Source organism: Kogia breviceps, chromosome 10, assembly GCF_026419965.1.
Source record: "Kogia breviceps isolate mKogBre1 chromosome 10, mKogBre1 haplotype 1, whole genome shotgun sequence".
NCBI lineage: Eukaryota > Metazoa > Chordata > Mammalia > Artiodactyla > Physeteridae > Kogia > Kogia breviceps.
The window spans coordinates 22912415-22927108 of NC_081319.1; the positions used below are offsets into that span (position 1 = coordinate 22912415).

The 14694-nt window shown below is 37.0% G+C and overlaps 1 protein-coding gene across 5 annotated transcripts in view; it reads left to right on the forward strand.

Moving 5' to 3' along the window:
* SUCLG2 (succinate-CoA ligase GDP-forming subunit beta) overlaps positions 1-14694 on the forward strand; it is a 621393-nt gene that overhangs the window by 156777 nt on the left and 449922 nt on the right. For all 5 annotated transcript variants that reach the window (XR_010842511.1, XM_059075115.2, XM_067043692.1 and 2 more), the window contains 2 exons: positions 5196-5357; positions 7497-7639. Coding sequence is in view for 4 of the 5 variants with exons in the window: in XM_059075115.2 (XP_058931098.1) it covers positions 5196-5357; positions 7497-7639 (305 nt within the window). In the remaining variant the exon portion in view is untranslated. The remainder of the gene's footprint in view (positions 1-5195; positions 5358-7496; positions 7640-14694) is intronic.

Consider the following 14694-nt stretch of genomic DNA (forward strand, 5'->3'; position numbering starts at 1 on the left):
TTATTTTCCAAAATAATTATGACAAGTCTTATTTCCTGCTGTTTTTATGTTTCTTTTATGTGTGAGTCTCCCCTCTGAAATGTATTTTTCTTTTCTTTAATTCTGTGGCACATTCTTCTGTTAAAACTCTAGGGTCACAGACCGCTAACTGCCAGTCACGTTCTTCAGTTCTTCATCGCAGTTGTTGAATTAGCAGCTCACAGGATCTCACACCATTAAAACAACAAAAACACCCTATGAATATAAGTACTGCAGCTTTCTTTGATATTTGTTCAGAAGGAAAATTCATCTGTATAAACTATCAAGCATATAACAATACGCTTTTGATGGTGAAAATTGTTTTATAAATATTAATAAGTGGGTTTTTTTCACCCACTTTGTACACAGAATGGCCTTTGTTCGAGTTGAATTTTCTATAGAATTGAGGTTTCGTTAATGTGACATTGAAAAGTTTAATATCTGAACCAAGCTCAGCACCTCCAAAAATACATTTTACCATAGTTTATTGTCTTATTAAATGAAAAAGCCAAGGTCTGAGCAAGGAAGTTTATTTTATTGCGCTATTGTTGATATAGCCAATCCATTTTTTAAAACATCTTTATTGTAGTATAATTGCTTTACAATGTTGTGTTAGTTTCTGCTGTATAACAAAGTGAATCAGCTATACATATAGATATGTTCCCATATTCCCTCCCTCTTGCGTCTCTGTCCCTCCCACCCTCCCTAGCCCACCCCTCTAGGTGGTCACAAAGCACTGAGCTGATTTCCCTGTGCTATGCGGCTGCTTCCCACTAGCCATCCATTTCACATGTAGTAGTGTATATATGTCAATGCTACTCTCTCACTTTGTCCCAGCTTACCCTTCCCCCTCCCCGTGTCCTCAAGTCCATTCTCTATGACTGTGTCTTTATTCCTGTCCTGCCCCTAGGATCATCAGAACCATTTTTTTTTTTTTTTTTTAGATTCCGTATATATGTGTTAGCATACAGTGTTTGTTTTTCTCTTTCTGACTGACTTCACTCTGTATGACAGACTCTAGGTCCATCCACCTCACTACAAATAACTCAATTTCGTTTCTTTTTTTGGCCAAATAATATTCCATTATATATATGTGCCACATATTCTTTACCCATTCATCTGTGGATGGACACTTAGGTTGCTTCCATGTCCTGGCTATTGTAAATAGTGCTGCAGTGAACACTGTGGTATGTGACTCTTTTTTTATTTTTTTAAAATTAATTAATTTATTTATTTTTGGCTGTGTTGGGTCTTCGTTTCTGTGCGAGGACTTTCTCTAGTTGTGGCGAGCGGGGGCCACTCTTCATCGCAGAGCGCAGGCCTCTCACTATCGTGGCCTCTCTTGTTGCGGAGCACAGGCTCCAGCCCCACAGGCTCAGTAGTTGTGGCTCACGGGCCTAGTTGCTCTGCTTCATGTGGGATCTTCCCAGACCAGGGCTCAAACCCATGTCCCCTGCATTAGCAGGCAGATTCTCAACCACTGCGCCAGCAGGGAAGCCCCCATGACTCTTTTTGAATTAGACAATCCATTTTTAACCCACCAGTTCTGAAAATGTACTTGGAGGGGTCTTGCAGGGGGAAATTAGCATATAAGAGTCAAGCAGTATTCAGGGATTGATCTACTGCTTTTGTGCAAGCTGAAAGTTTTGGTTTATTTTGTTTGTTATACTTTTTTGTTTTCACACTAGTATGATGAACTTTCCTCAGTTTCTCCTTCACTCATACAAATATGATACCTGTGACTATTTTTTCAGTTATTAAAGTGGGATACAAATGTGATGAGAACTGTGGTTTAGCTGGGATTGGCAACCTTTTTCTGTAAAGGGCGAGTTAGTAAATATTTTGGGGTTTGGGGGCCATTTAGTCTCTATTGCAGCCACTCATCTCTGCTGTTGTTTTGGGACAGCAACCCTAGAGGTGTGTAAATGAATGGTTGTGACTGAATTCCAGTAAAACTGCATTTACAGAAACAGGCAGTGAGCTGGCCTAAGGGCTGTATGTACTCTGCCACTGCCTGACTTAGAGTCTCACTTGGGGCTGTTTTAGACACATCTATAGCCTCCCTGGCCTTATGCAATGGTGTGGTGTGATTCAAGGATCACCAAAGTCATCTCTTTCATCATCATCCTTTAGGCAAAATCTCCTTCTCTGTCAGTTCCAAAGCCTGAAATGCCAACCATTAAAATCCTTCCTGTGGGAAAATTCTGATATATTCAGAAGATCGTATTTTTATTGAAAACCCTAGGTAACCTGTACATGTGTAAACTCCAGTAGGCATTAGTTTAGGTGTACTCTAAACAGAAGTCTAGGATTATAAGGGAATGGGACAAAGTACAGGTCATTTTTAGTGATAGGAAGAGAAGAGAATCCTGTAGCCTGGGCCATAAGGACCTATCGTATTTCTGAAGCCCTAAGAAAGCACTGTGCATATAGAGGATGGCATTGGTAATAATAAAAATAACCAGTGAGTGTCAGCTTTCAGTGAGGCTCAGTGCTTTGCATGTATCCTTCCCTTCCTTCAATACAGTGCAGTAGAAAATACTCTGGTCCCCATTTGACCAACAAGGCCACTGGGCTTAAGAGAGATGATGGCCCCCTGGTTAGGAAGTGTGAGAGTTATAATTCATACCCAGGTGTTTTTGATGCCGGAGCCTGCATTAAATGGTCAAGTTCAAGGGAAAACTTTCAGATGATGTAACATTATGAACTGAGATTGTAACACAGGAAAGCACTTTGTACGTTTGGGACCATTTTAAAAATATTGAGCAGGTTTAACAAATATGTGTCTAACAGAATCCATGTACCTCCTTAAGATGCTTTATCCCCCCTCCAACGCCACCTTCCCCGAAAAAGATTTAGGCATTAATGGTGGCAGTTAAGTTTGGGATATTTTTCATTACTCCTTCTTAAAGTTGCCTTACTTACTTCCTATTTATGTAGTGTTTTTAATTTCTAACAGCACTTGGACGTACATACATTGACCTAATTATGTTAATTTTCTCTACAGAGGGAGAACAGTTGGCAAGGGACCATAGTAGATACACCTTTTTTCCTAACTATAGATAACCCTATCATCCCACAGTCACTGTCTTTAGGTCCTAGGTTAACTCTAAAGTTCTCTCAAGGTGGTCCCCAAATAGTGAACTCATTTCTGTACTTGGCATACATATCATACTACAAGAAAAAGAGTCTTTTGAAAATCTGATTTTGCAGGCATTTAGCTGGGACTGCCTTCTGCTCTCTGCATACATATCCATTAATTACGCTGTCTCTCAATTAGCTTGTAACTGTAGTCTTTGTAAGGGGCAAAGATCAGCCTGGACCTGTTTTGATTTACCAGTTTATTAATCTTGACCAAGAATTCTTTCCTTTGAAACTCTTCACTTAGGAAGTCAATTTGATAGCATTTGCCCATTCATTCTGAACATGTTGGTTTCAAGTAATCTTGCCAATGAGTAATGGAGGAGCTAAAATTACTAATAAATTAATTAATATATATTTGTAAACCCAATGGAAAGCCAACAATGATGTTGCTTTCCTATCGATTATTATACCAGTCATTAATTGCTGAGAAAATGCTACTGTAGCAAGCAGATAACATTGGTCAATTCCTTTGGTAATGTAGGATTCCATCTTTAAGATTTCAGTATTCTGGAAAGTAATTACTCATTTGCTCTGTATATTCACAGTGTGTGGGTAAAGGGGTTGGACATTTTGTGGCAACACAAAGGACTCAGGCAGACATTAAATTCCATATAAGATTCTCCCTGGTCAGTCAGTGCTACTTTAAGTACTTTGTGGTTTGGACTTTTATTTATGCTGAGAATTCTTAGATGTTAATATGACAATTCTGCACAGATTTGTACCAAAGTGCTCAATTATTGTGGTAGAGAGACCCTTGGAAAAAACCTCTACCTGGGGTCTTTAACTCCAGGATGCTACAGTATAACAATATTTTCTTTTCATAGGAAGCAAGTGGGACTAACAGACCATGGTCATTACTTTAGAGTGAAATATATGAAGGTGGTTCTTTCCCTGTCCAGAGTTAGGTGCCTATCAGCAATGCTGGAGGAGAACGGATAATATCTAAATTCATGGTCAGAGATCCCCGCCTGTCGATATCCCAAGCAGGGTAAAAGAAGGTTATGATGGAATGTCATCATAGACAATTAGTGTCTTCTCTAAGGGATGTAATAAAAGAGATCAGATCCAAGACACCAAGCACACCACCCGTCCCCACTGTAGTCGCTACCTCATTGTACATGTGGAAAATCTGTAAATCAAGGAAAGCTCTGTGGTCCATCCCTGTCGCTGAGTGAGTTTCACTGTGTCCACGGCTCCTGGCCAGTAAAAAGAGTTAGAGATTTCTGCCAGCACCAGAGGGTGGAGACAGTGGTGTTAATAATGCCTGGCAGCATTCCATTGTAACTGACTAGTCTTGGTCTCTTAATGTTTTGTATCTTGAATCACAAGAGTCATAAGATGGTCCTGCTCACATCAAGATGATGGTCTAGTTTTAGCAGACCCCAGAGTAAGTGTATCAGCAGTCTAGGGGTTGTTGTTTCCATTTTCCAAATAAGAAAACTGAGGTCCAGAAAGAAAGTAGGTTATTTTTATCAAAGTTACAGATTTAGTTAAGGATCAAATAATTTAAAAAATGTATTGATTCTGGCCTGGTGTTCTTTGCACTATATCTTCTATACATATTAGTGAGGATACTGATTAAATAAAAACTTCACTTTGCAATATCAAAAGAGGGACATGGGGGACAGCATTAAGCATTATTGTCTAGTCTCTCCTTGCATTGAAGTGAAAGGTTAAATACTAAAAATAAGAACTGTAATAAAAGTTGCAGATCAAATCTGTATGTAGCTATGCCAGTCTGTAGCTTTTAATGAGCAATGGCAACTTTACATTGTCATTTTATAGAAACCAACAGATATACATTATTATGCTTTTTATTAGGATGTAAGTCCCTTGAAAACAGGGACCATCTCATATTTGTCTTTGTAGCCTTAAAGTTTAAAGGTCAAGAAAGCCGTAACAGCTTCTCCTGCCTGAAACATGAGAAAAAAATGACAATATTTTTCTTTCTTTCTCCTGCACTTGTCAGCCTGAAGAACTTAATTTATAGATCCTTAGGAGATATTTAGGTATGTTTCTTTTTTCTTTATTAGTTGTCTGTTTTGATGCCAAGATAAACTTTGATGACAATGCAGAATTCCGGCAAAAGGACATATTTGCTATGGACGACAAATCAGAGAATGAACCCATTGAAAATGAAGCTGCCAAATATGATCTAAAATACATAGGAATGGATGGGAACATTGCCTGCTTTGGTAAGAAAGCAGTTATATCAAAAGAATGATTTGTGGATTTTTGCAGAATTTAGGGCCCCTTGGTTTCTGAAATGTTATTTCCCAATAACAAGTAAACATAAGAGATTTTTGTAGCCAAAAACTCTTAAAGAAACAGCCCCGAATTTCTTCCCAAAGTTCATTTTGGCTGGTGGTCACCAGTTTAAAGCAGGGTTTCTCACTTCTGGCACTGTGAACATTTTGGGTTGGATAATTCTTGACTGTGGGATGCTTTCCTGTGCTGCGTTGTCACCAGTTGTGACAACCAGAAATGTCTCCAGACATTACCTTTTGGTAAGCACAGTCACCCCAGTAGAGGACCACAGCATTAAAGTATTTCAGTTAACCTTTGATTAGTAAAGGTCAGAACCTCTGCTACTCTAGTCAATGTTAATACGTTAGGAATTATTCTGAAATTTGGGTTTAAGGTAAATTGCTTTCTTAGAGGAAGTAGAAGAGAATGAATGCTTTAATCATTATACTAAAGTTTCAGGTGCTGTGAAAACCAAATAATAAAATGTTTACTCCATTATGTCAGTTTATTAATAAGACAATTGATTTTATCATAGTCATCTAAATTTGTAAAATTGGCTTATTAGCAGAGATAAGAGTGGGTCTATAGAGGCAGTAGAATTTCTGCATTGTCTATAGCATATGGTGCTGAGATTTATACACTTCTCCATTTCTGGTGGAAGCAATTCATTGCACTTGAAACCGAGGTCTTAATCTTAATGGAATTAAAATAAAAAAGATCTGTAGCTCATTAAACCAGCGGTATCATGATGTTCAGAACTGAGCAGACCTCATCCAATAGTTTGCTGTTCAATACAATAGAAAATGACACCCAATTACAAGTGATACCAAAGGCTCTTGCTTTGTTTTGGAGTAAAAACTCTGATGTACCAGATCATGTACAATGATGTACTCACATCATTCTGATCTTGATAAGTTAATATGCTCTCAATATTTGTAGGTGTTTAGGAAGGGGAAAGATATAATGGTGTGTTTAGAGCAAATTAAATGCATATTCTTTGTATCCTCTGTAGGAGTGTGCATGACTTGGCCAAGGTAGCAGTCTCATAAGCTACGATTAACACATTTCACATTGTTTTAAGATCATATATAAATGATTTTTATTTTAGTTGTCCCAGACTTAATTAAATTAGTCACAGTTCATAGGCTTAACTGAGGAATTCAGGGGTCAGAAAAAGTGAGAGGTACTTTTCCTGGAGAGATTCTGCTGTGTTCAGCACTTTTTTTTGGCACTTTCTAACCTAAGGAAAGCAATTTCCTTAATTAAGCTTAAGAAGCAGAGGAAGTGCAGTTGATCAGTAAAACTTCGCTCTGGAAAATAAGAATTTTTATGTTAAAACTCTTTCCTTGGTTTCTTAAGAAAAGCTACTAGGATGTTGGCAACATTTTGGTTCTAGTGTTCATGATCAGGTTGCCAGTGAACATTTCTTATATTAATTTGAAACAGGAACAGGAGTTAGGAATATCGTTTTGATGCTGTAATTTGTTCATTTGCTTTCTAAGTTTCTCAGAGAACACATAAGCATGCATGGTTGCGCTAAGTGTAAAAGAGTGTGGAGTCCTATTGAAGTTGGGACCCCTGTGGTTCAACCCCAGAGGGATGCCACATTCAAAGGAGCATATTCTCAGCAAGCAAAAAATGGAAAGAATCACATTCTTTACTCAAATCTCTTAAAGAATATTAAAAAGAATGTAATTCATAAGCTCTAACAGCTTTTCCTATCCTTTTTCCTCTCTTTCCCAGTTCTCTTAAACTCCGTACTTTCCAGAACCTAAAACTCCTTCCTCTTCTAACAGTCCAAATTTATTACTGAAGCTCTTCCCTTCTTTGTGTTTCCCAGATTGATTTACCTTCTCAATAAATCCTTCTTCCCATTCTCAGGTCTTTTTTCTTTATTCTTTGTATGCACATTTCCTGATTATTCTTAAAGTCTATGATTTTATCTGGTTAAATAGAATTCCAAGCAGGGTGGAAACTGGCCTAGTCAAGTCAGGGTTCTCTTTTAGCAATATGGGGGAGGGACAAAATTTATGCACCCTTTCATGTTGTTAAATTTATCCTGTCTTGTGTGCCATTGCATTTCACAGTGAATGGTGCTGGACTCGCCATGGCTACCTGTGACATCATTTTCCTGAATGGTGGGAAGCCAGCCAACTTCTTGGATCTTGGTGGTGGTGTAAAGGAATCTCAAGTATATCAAGCATTCAAATTACTCACAGCGGATCCTAAGGTAACCTCTCTCTTTGTAGGGGAGATTGCATGGTGTAATGATTTCTCACCATCAAGATCTACCTTGTTTCTGCTGCTAAGGGTTGACAAGCCAACCCATGTACTTTGCAGCCCCAGGTGCAAATCCTGCCTTATATCCCCTTGGAATGCATGATGGTTTAAATCATCTGGGTGAAAGGCTTATAAGTGCCCCTAGGATTTTATTTCAGGGTATGTGCTTACGAAGTTCTGGCAGGTAGAAGGAAATTTTTTTTAAAAGTGTAGTGCAAATAATGAAACATTGGTTGGCATGAAATATTTTTTGGGTCCTTCACACTGAAGCGATTAGTTCTACGCTTATGTGACTTAGAGAGGACTGACTCTCAGATTCCTTTCATAAAGATACTGAAGATATTATAAGATTAAGACAGAAGAAAGTTACAGTCTTATAATATTATATATTACTGGAAAATAATGATCCCCACCTCCTTCTATATGCTTTTCAATTTTCATCTCTGACAATTACATACGTTACAGTTCGTAACATATGCTCTAAGTAGCATATAATGTTGTTTCATGGGCATCTTGTTAACTAGAAGGTAGCTATCGTACTCATGCTAGGTGCATAGAAGGTATTCAGTAAAGATTTAATCAATTTAAATACCAATATTGTTTGTTTCCATTGTAGGTATTCAGTTGTCTATGATAGCACGATTTAGGTGGATATTATGATATTGAAAAGACTAATATTTTTTGAATATCTGATATATGTCATTTAATTCTCTTCACAGTTCTTTGGGGTAGTGTATATAGCATAACCATATGATTGTAAACTGTATTTGAGAATCATTATCTTAATATTGTTAATATGTGACACATTCTCTTGGTTCCTGACATATCTGAAGACATGGGAAATCTGAACCATCACTAAGAAAATCATGAATGAAAACAATATCAGATTCTTTTTAAAGAAATGTTGTCTGAACTTAATATGGAAGCTTCCCACTCATAAATAGACTGGCATTTTGGGTCTCATGTGCATGCAGTTTTGTCTTAGGTTAGTGGTATGCTTGTCTGTTTTCATTATGCCTTAGTTGGTAACCTTATATGTTTTTGCTGTCTTTTCTTCTGATTCACATACACTCACATAAAATTGTTAAACATTATTAGCAACTTATCTTCATTGCTCCAGGGTTGTTCAGGAATAGCAAAGTCACTGAAGTCCAAAGTCACCCGGCCGTGAAGTGTCTGCAGTTGATTTTTCTGTTTACGAGAAGCACCTCGTTTTCATTGGTTAAGTAGGAATATTATCAGAGGCTCTGTAATCATTTATTAATTCATTTATCCCTTCTTCCTACTCTTTTCTAAGGGAAGAATAATTTTTATCCCTGAGATTTTCAAACCAATTGAAATCTGTAAATACCATGGACATAACACACAGCTCTTTAAACTGCTTGAACTACAAAGTACCCAGAGGACAGGCAACTGTAATGAAATACTGTACATTTAGTGAAACTCAATGCTGAGAATTAAAGAGAACCATCAAAGGATTAAATCTAATAGGACAATCATTGCATTTTCTTTGGAATATCTTTTCTTAGGGGCTGATCCTGAATTTTAATTTCATAAAAGTACAGGAAGGGAATGAAAAACCACTTGGAGAGCTTTTTTTGTTTTTGTTTTTGAAAAAAACCAGTCTCTTCAAAAATGTTGACTTTACCCTATAGACTATTTTCAAATGCTTGGAGTATTTAATCTTTTTTGAGATTTGACTGTCATCTTGTATAGATAAAGGTATGTGGGAGTTATTTTATTTTTCTCATGCTATATCAGGAAAATGCATGCTTGGCTCATCTCACAGTACATTTTCCAAATCTTGAAATTTCAAAGCCCGTTAAAAAGCATAGAAATGTAATGGGTATTTTCAATCCTGGCATTGTTTCACAGATTTCAGAGAACAGAGGCTAAAAAATAGTTTAGATGAATTGATTTCATCTTGCAAGGAAACTGGTTATAGTTCTGGCAGTAATTATTTCAAGTTGAACCGCATCCATTTTGCCCAGAAGTAGAGATTCCCCAGAGCCCAAAGCTAATTATTTCAAAGGTATTGATTTTCTTGATAGATATAAGGATTAGTCAGTTGAGTACCCTGAAACTCAAAATTACAAAAGGCCTGTTGTTGTTAAACTTAAATCAACTGATACTAACAACTACTTGTTTGTTACATGTACAAGCTAATTCGATTGATCAAGTAATAGGCATCAACATTCAAGAAAAATATTATGGATTGGCATATGTTTCCACTCCTAATGTCAGCCATGGAGCTGCGACTTGTGTTTCTTTCACTTGACTATTAGCCCAAATGCTGATTTTCATTGGGACCTAACCCACGTACCTTTCTAACTGATCTGTTCCTTATTTGTGTGTAATATATATGAAGTGAAGTTCCTCTGCCAAACTGTCTAAAACAAGAGTGTTTACTAGATAGCTTTCTAAACTGGATTCCCATGAAGTGTATCATTAAATATTTTATAATTCTCTTATTTTCCAGCTGGACTTGAGATGAGAGAAAGGTAATAGAGTTTGTTCTGCTGGTGGTAGAATAGATACGATCTCACCCTCATCGTTTTAACTTCCAGGATTCTAAACATTCGTGTTCCTAAAATCACAGGGAGTAAAATTGATATAAAATAAAAAGTAGAAGTAGGATTTTGTGGTAATCTATAAAGAATTTGAACACATTTAAAGGAGAAACACTATCAAGAATGTTAGCCTTAAGTTTTTGTTCTCCTGATTGGTGCTTTGGCTTTTGTTTCTAATTTTAAATTTAGAATTCCAAAGGTGTAGAAAATGAGTGTAATAACATCTAGAGTATGTAAAACATCTTGCATAAATGAATTAAAGAAAAAGATGGTTCATATGAATCTCAACAGTAACCTCGACTGCATTGTCCGAAGATAAGCAAATTTGTTGCCCTCGGGAGGCCTGATTTTGAAAAGCAGTAGCATATGACTGGCGTTAGTGAAGTCACTTCACTTAATTTGACTGTGCTTCCTGGTTTAGATCCAACTTAGAGTCAAATTTTCAAAGCCCTTTAAATGTCTAGCAAGAAATGTGCTGTATAAACACCAAATACTCGTTTCTGAAGGAAGGGATTCTTGGTGGGGCTCTGGTGCCACGCAGCCTGGGTTGCAGTCCTGTCTTTAACACGTATTGGCTGTGGGACCTTAGACATGTCATTTAACTTTTTTGTGTCTTGGTTTCCTCTTTTATAAAATGGAGATGATAACAGTACTTATTACCTCAGAGGGTTACTTTATTGCACGAATTGAGATACACACATTTCCAATTTAAAGGGGCAATGATTTCACAGATAGTACCATCTAAAAATTTAATAAACTTTTATTAAAAGTATAACTTACATAGAGGACACTATACAAATGTTAAGTATATAGTTCGATGAATTATGACAAAGTGAAAATATCTGTGGAACCTCTGACCACATCAACAGCTGGCCAGCGTCGTGGCCTGAATGTTTGTGTTTTCTCATAATTTATGTGTTGAAATCCTACCCCACAATGTGATGGTATGAGGAGGTAGGGCCTTTGGGAGGGAATTAGATCGTGAGGGTAGAGCCCTTATGAATGGGATTAGTGCCCTTATAAAAGAGACCCCAGAGAGCTCTCCCACCTCTTCCACAGTGTGAGGACATAGCTAGAAGTTGGCCGCCTGTATACCATTAAGTGGCCACTGAATCTGCTGGTGCCTTGATCTTGGACTTGCCAGCCTCCAGAATTGTGAGAAATAAATGTTTGTTGTTTAAACCACTCAGTCTATGGTAGTTTGTTATAGCAGCCTGAAGGGACTAAGACAGTCGCCATCCCAATCGTCCCTTATGCCTCCCCACTATCCTCCTCCTACCCTGCTTTCTTCCCAAAGGTAACCCTCTCCTAACTTCTAATATCAAAGATTTGTTTTGCCTGGTTGTGAGCATAATACAAATGGAATCATACATTGTATACACTTTTGTATTTGCCATTCTTCACTTGACTTTTATTTCTCAGATTCACTCATATTTTATGTAGCAGTGGTCCACTTATCATTATTGCTGTATGGTATTCTATTGTATGACCCTGCAAGAACTTTTCTGTCATCTTCTATTGATAGACATTTGTGTGATTCTTATGTTTGACTATTATGAATAATGTTGCTGTGAACATTCTCATACATGTCGTTTGGAGCATGTTTTTGATACTTGGAGCTAGAATTTCTGGGTAATAGGGTATGCATACACTCAGCTTAAATCGATACTGCGAAACAGTTCTCTAGACGTGACAATGTACATTCTCATAGGCGTGTGTGGGAAGTCCAATTTCTCCACACCCTCATCAACATTTTAGTCATTCTGGTAGGTGTGAGGTAGTATCTCATTGTGGTTTAATGCCTTTCCCTCTACTTGAATATACTCCTTCAACTTCTGTCACCTCATATATAAAGTAGACCTGAAAATAATACCCCAGAGCATTGTTTTATTATCATCTTAGATATATGTGGAAGTACTTGGCAAACCTTTCTAAAGCAGGATGAAAACTTTAGCTTGTGTTGGTTTTTTTTTTTTTTTTTTTGAGTGTTCATTTTGATTATCATTTTAAAGGCTTAGATTTAGAATTACTGAAACAGTTGGGGAATAAATGGTCGTCTACAGAAATGGGAGCTGTCTGAAACAGTTCATTGTCACCAGTGTTACTGCCTGGGTTGTTTTGAAATTGATGAAATGTGTAAGCAATTCAGTAGCTTGCAGTGATTCTCCCTTCAGACAACCAAGAAAACACAGTTTAATAAAGGGAGGATTAAATTCATGTTTGGGAGAACCACAAAATATAATTTGGTATAACTGAGGAGAAGCCAGCTGTTTTAGCTCTGTGGTAAGTGCTTGAAAAGTCTTTAGAATTTGAGGCCAGGGACATAAAACTGCACGCTGTATTTTTGATAAAGGGTTTATGCAAAGGCCTTAAGTTGTAATAAATACGTTTTAGAATTAATACATACTAAATGCCTCATGTATTGTTGATTATCATATATTTACAAACAAAACAGTATCCTCTTTTTCTCTTATATACATGCTTATATCAGAGACATGAAGAAAAACTTGTTTTATTACATGCCACATGTATTTACTGAAATGCCTTATCTGCAAGGAAATATTTATTTGGGGGGTTAACAGAACTCTTTAGAGATTCATTTTCAAATGTATTTTAAATATGAGTGATATTTTTGAAATGATTACTCTGCATCTCCATTCTTACAGGCCAGTTTGAAAACAAATTTTACTTTCATATAGAGTCGAAAAGCAGCCATTCTTTATGGTGATCATCTACTTGATAGCCTAGTCTGAAAAGAATAAAAATTTTTTTGTGCTTCTCGATTTGCAACCTGTCATTTGGTTTCCCCTTCCCCTTAGGATAGCCTCTCATTTAGGGTAACCACTGTGCATACACTGGAGAGTGGAAAACCATCCTCCCTGGGCTCATTTCTCTTTGCAGTGGTTTTCCTACTGTCATGAATTCATAAATGCTGATTTTGCATTTCTTTTCCTGATGTCTGTTTATCCGAAATTTCCAAGACTGTCAGGCTCTCTATGCCCAACTTACTTGCCAATACTGTAAGAGCCAGGGCCTGGCTCTTACAGTATTGGCCCTTTCCGTATCTCACACATGATCAGTGTGTCTGATAGCTACTGCATTTTCAAAGCATCTCTAATGGAACACTCTAAATCTCTTTTCATGCTCCTTGCTGACATCGTCTCAGAAATAAATAAAAAATAATATTTGTACGCTTTGCTCTGCTTCTCAAAATTCAGATTTTAATACGCCTTACTTTGTTTTGTGGTAAGTGATTTAAAGAATTTAACAGACTTGGGGATATTTTAGCAAATTTTATGATTAGTCCCAGCATGCTCAGTAATTCATTATGAATCCTGTATGGAGAGGCCTTTGTAGATTGTTAAAAAGAAATGGACCACTAATCAAATTATAATATCATGTAGGTTGGAAATAATATATACTTATTACAAGAGTTAGGATTTTTTTTTCTTCTTAATGTTATTGCATTGAGAAAACAAGTAGTTGAACTCAGCAATTAGAAAATAGTGTATTTCCTAACAAGTTGATCAAATAATGGCCAGGATTAATGTCAAGCATCTCTGAATCTTAAGAATCATCTTATCATGGTAGAGAGATCAAGGCAGTTTTACTATTATTATTTTTGAGGTATTATTTTATAATCCAAATTGGCTGGTAGAGGCATCACTGGATGTGGAGAGTGCACTTAGTAGAATTATTCTGGAGAACAAGGTTAAAAACCTTTGAGCTGTGAAGACCTCTGATTCTTCTGCTCTGCAGAGGTGAACTGTAGTCTGGTGGGATGAGCCCCAGTGGATTCAGGAGATTGAAGACACTGAATACTCTTTCTTCTTCCCTCCATGCTACCCGCCCCCACTGCCAGAGAATTAGGAGTGACTGTCTCATTCCTAAATGAGCAACATGTCCATATGGGCTTGCTGAAGAAATTGGCTTGACTCACAGTGGCTTTCTACGTAGTGTTCTGTCTTTGTTTTAGGGTATTTTATTAAGCAGCATCCCTTTTCCCCTAATTATTAAATAGGGAAACATAAAACAGAAAAGTACAAAAATACATTAAATTACATGTACATAGACTTTTTAATGAATAATATAGTATAGCATTTTTGACAAAACTAGTATCAGTATAACTGACAGTATTATATGGTCTGCTTTTTTCACTTTGTATGAACCTTTTGCCTGTCTTTTTGCAGTACTCTACAACATCCTCAGTGGCTAAATAGTATTCACTTTTATAGATAAATGTTTTCTTAACCAGTCCTCTGTTATTTGGTATTCAGGGTGTTTCCGACTAAAAATAAAGCTCCCGTGGACCTCCTTGTATTCATAACTTTACAAACATGTCGGATTATTTACATAAGATGAACGTTGATAAGCGTGAGGGTAAAAATGGATGCAGAGGTTACGTTTTTTACACTTACTGCCAAATTATTTCAAT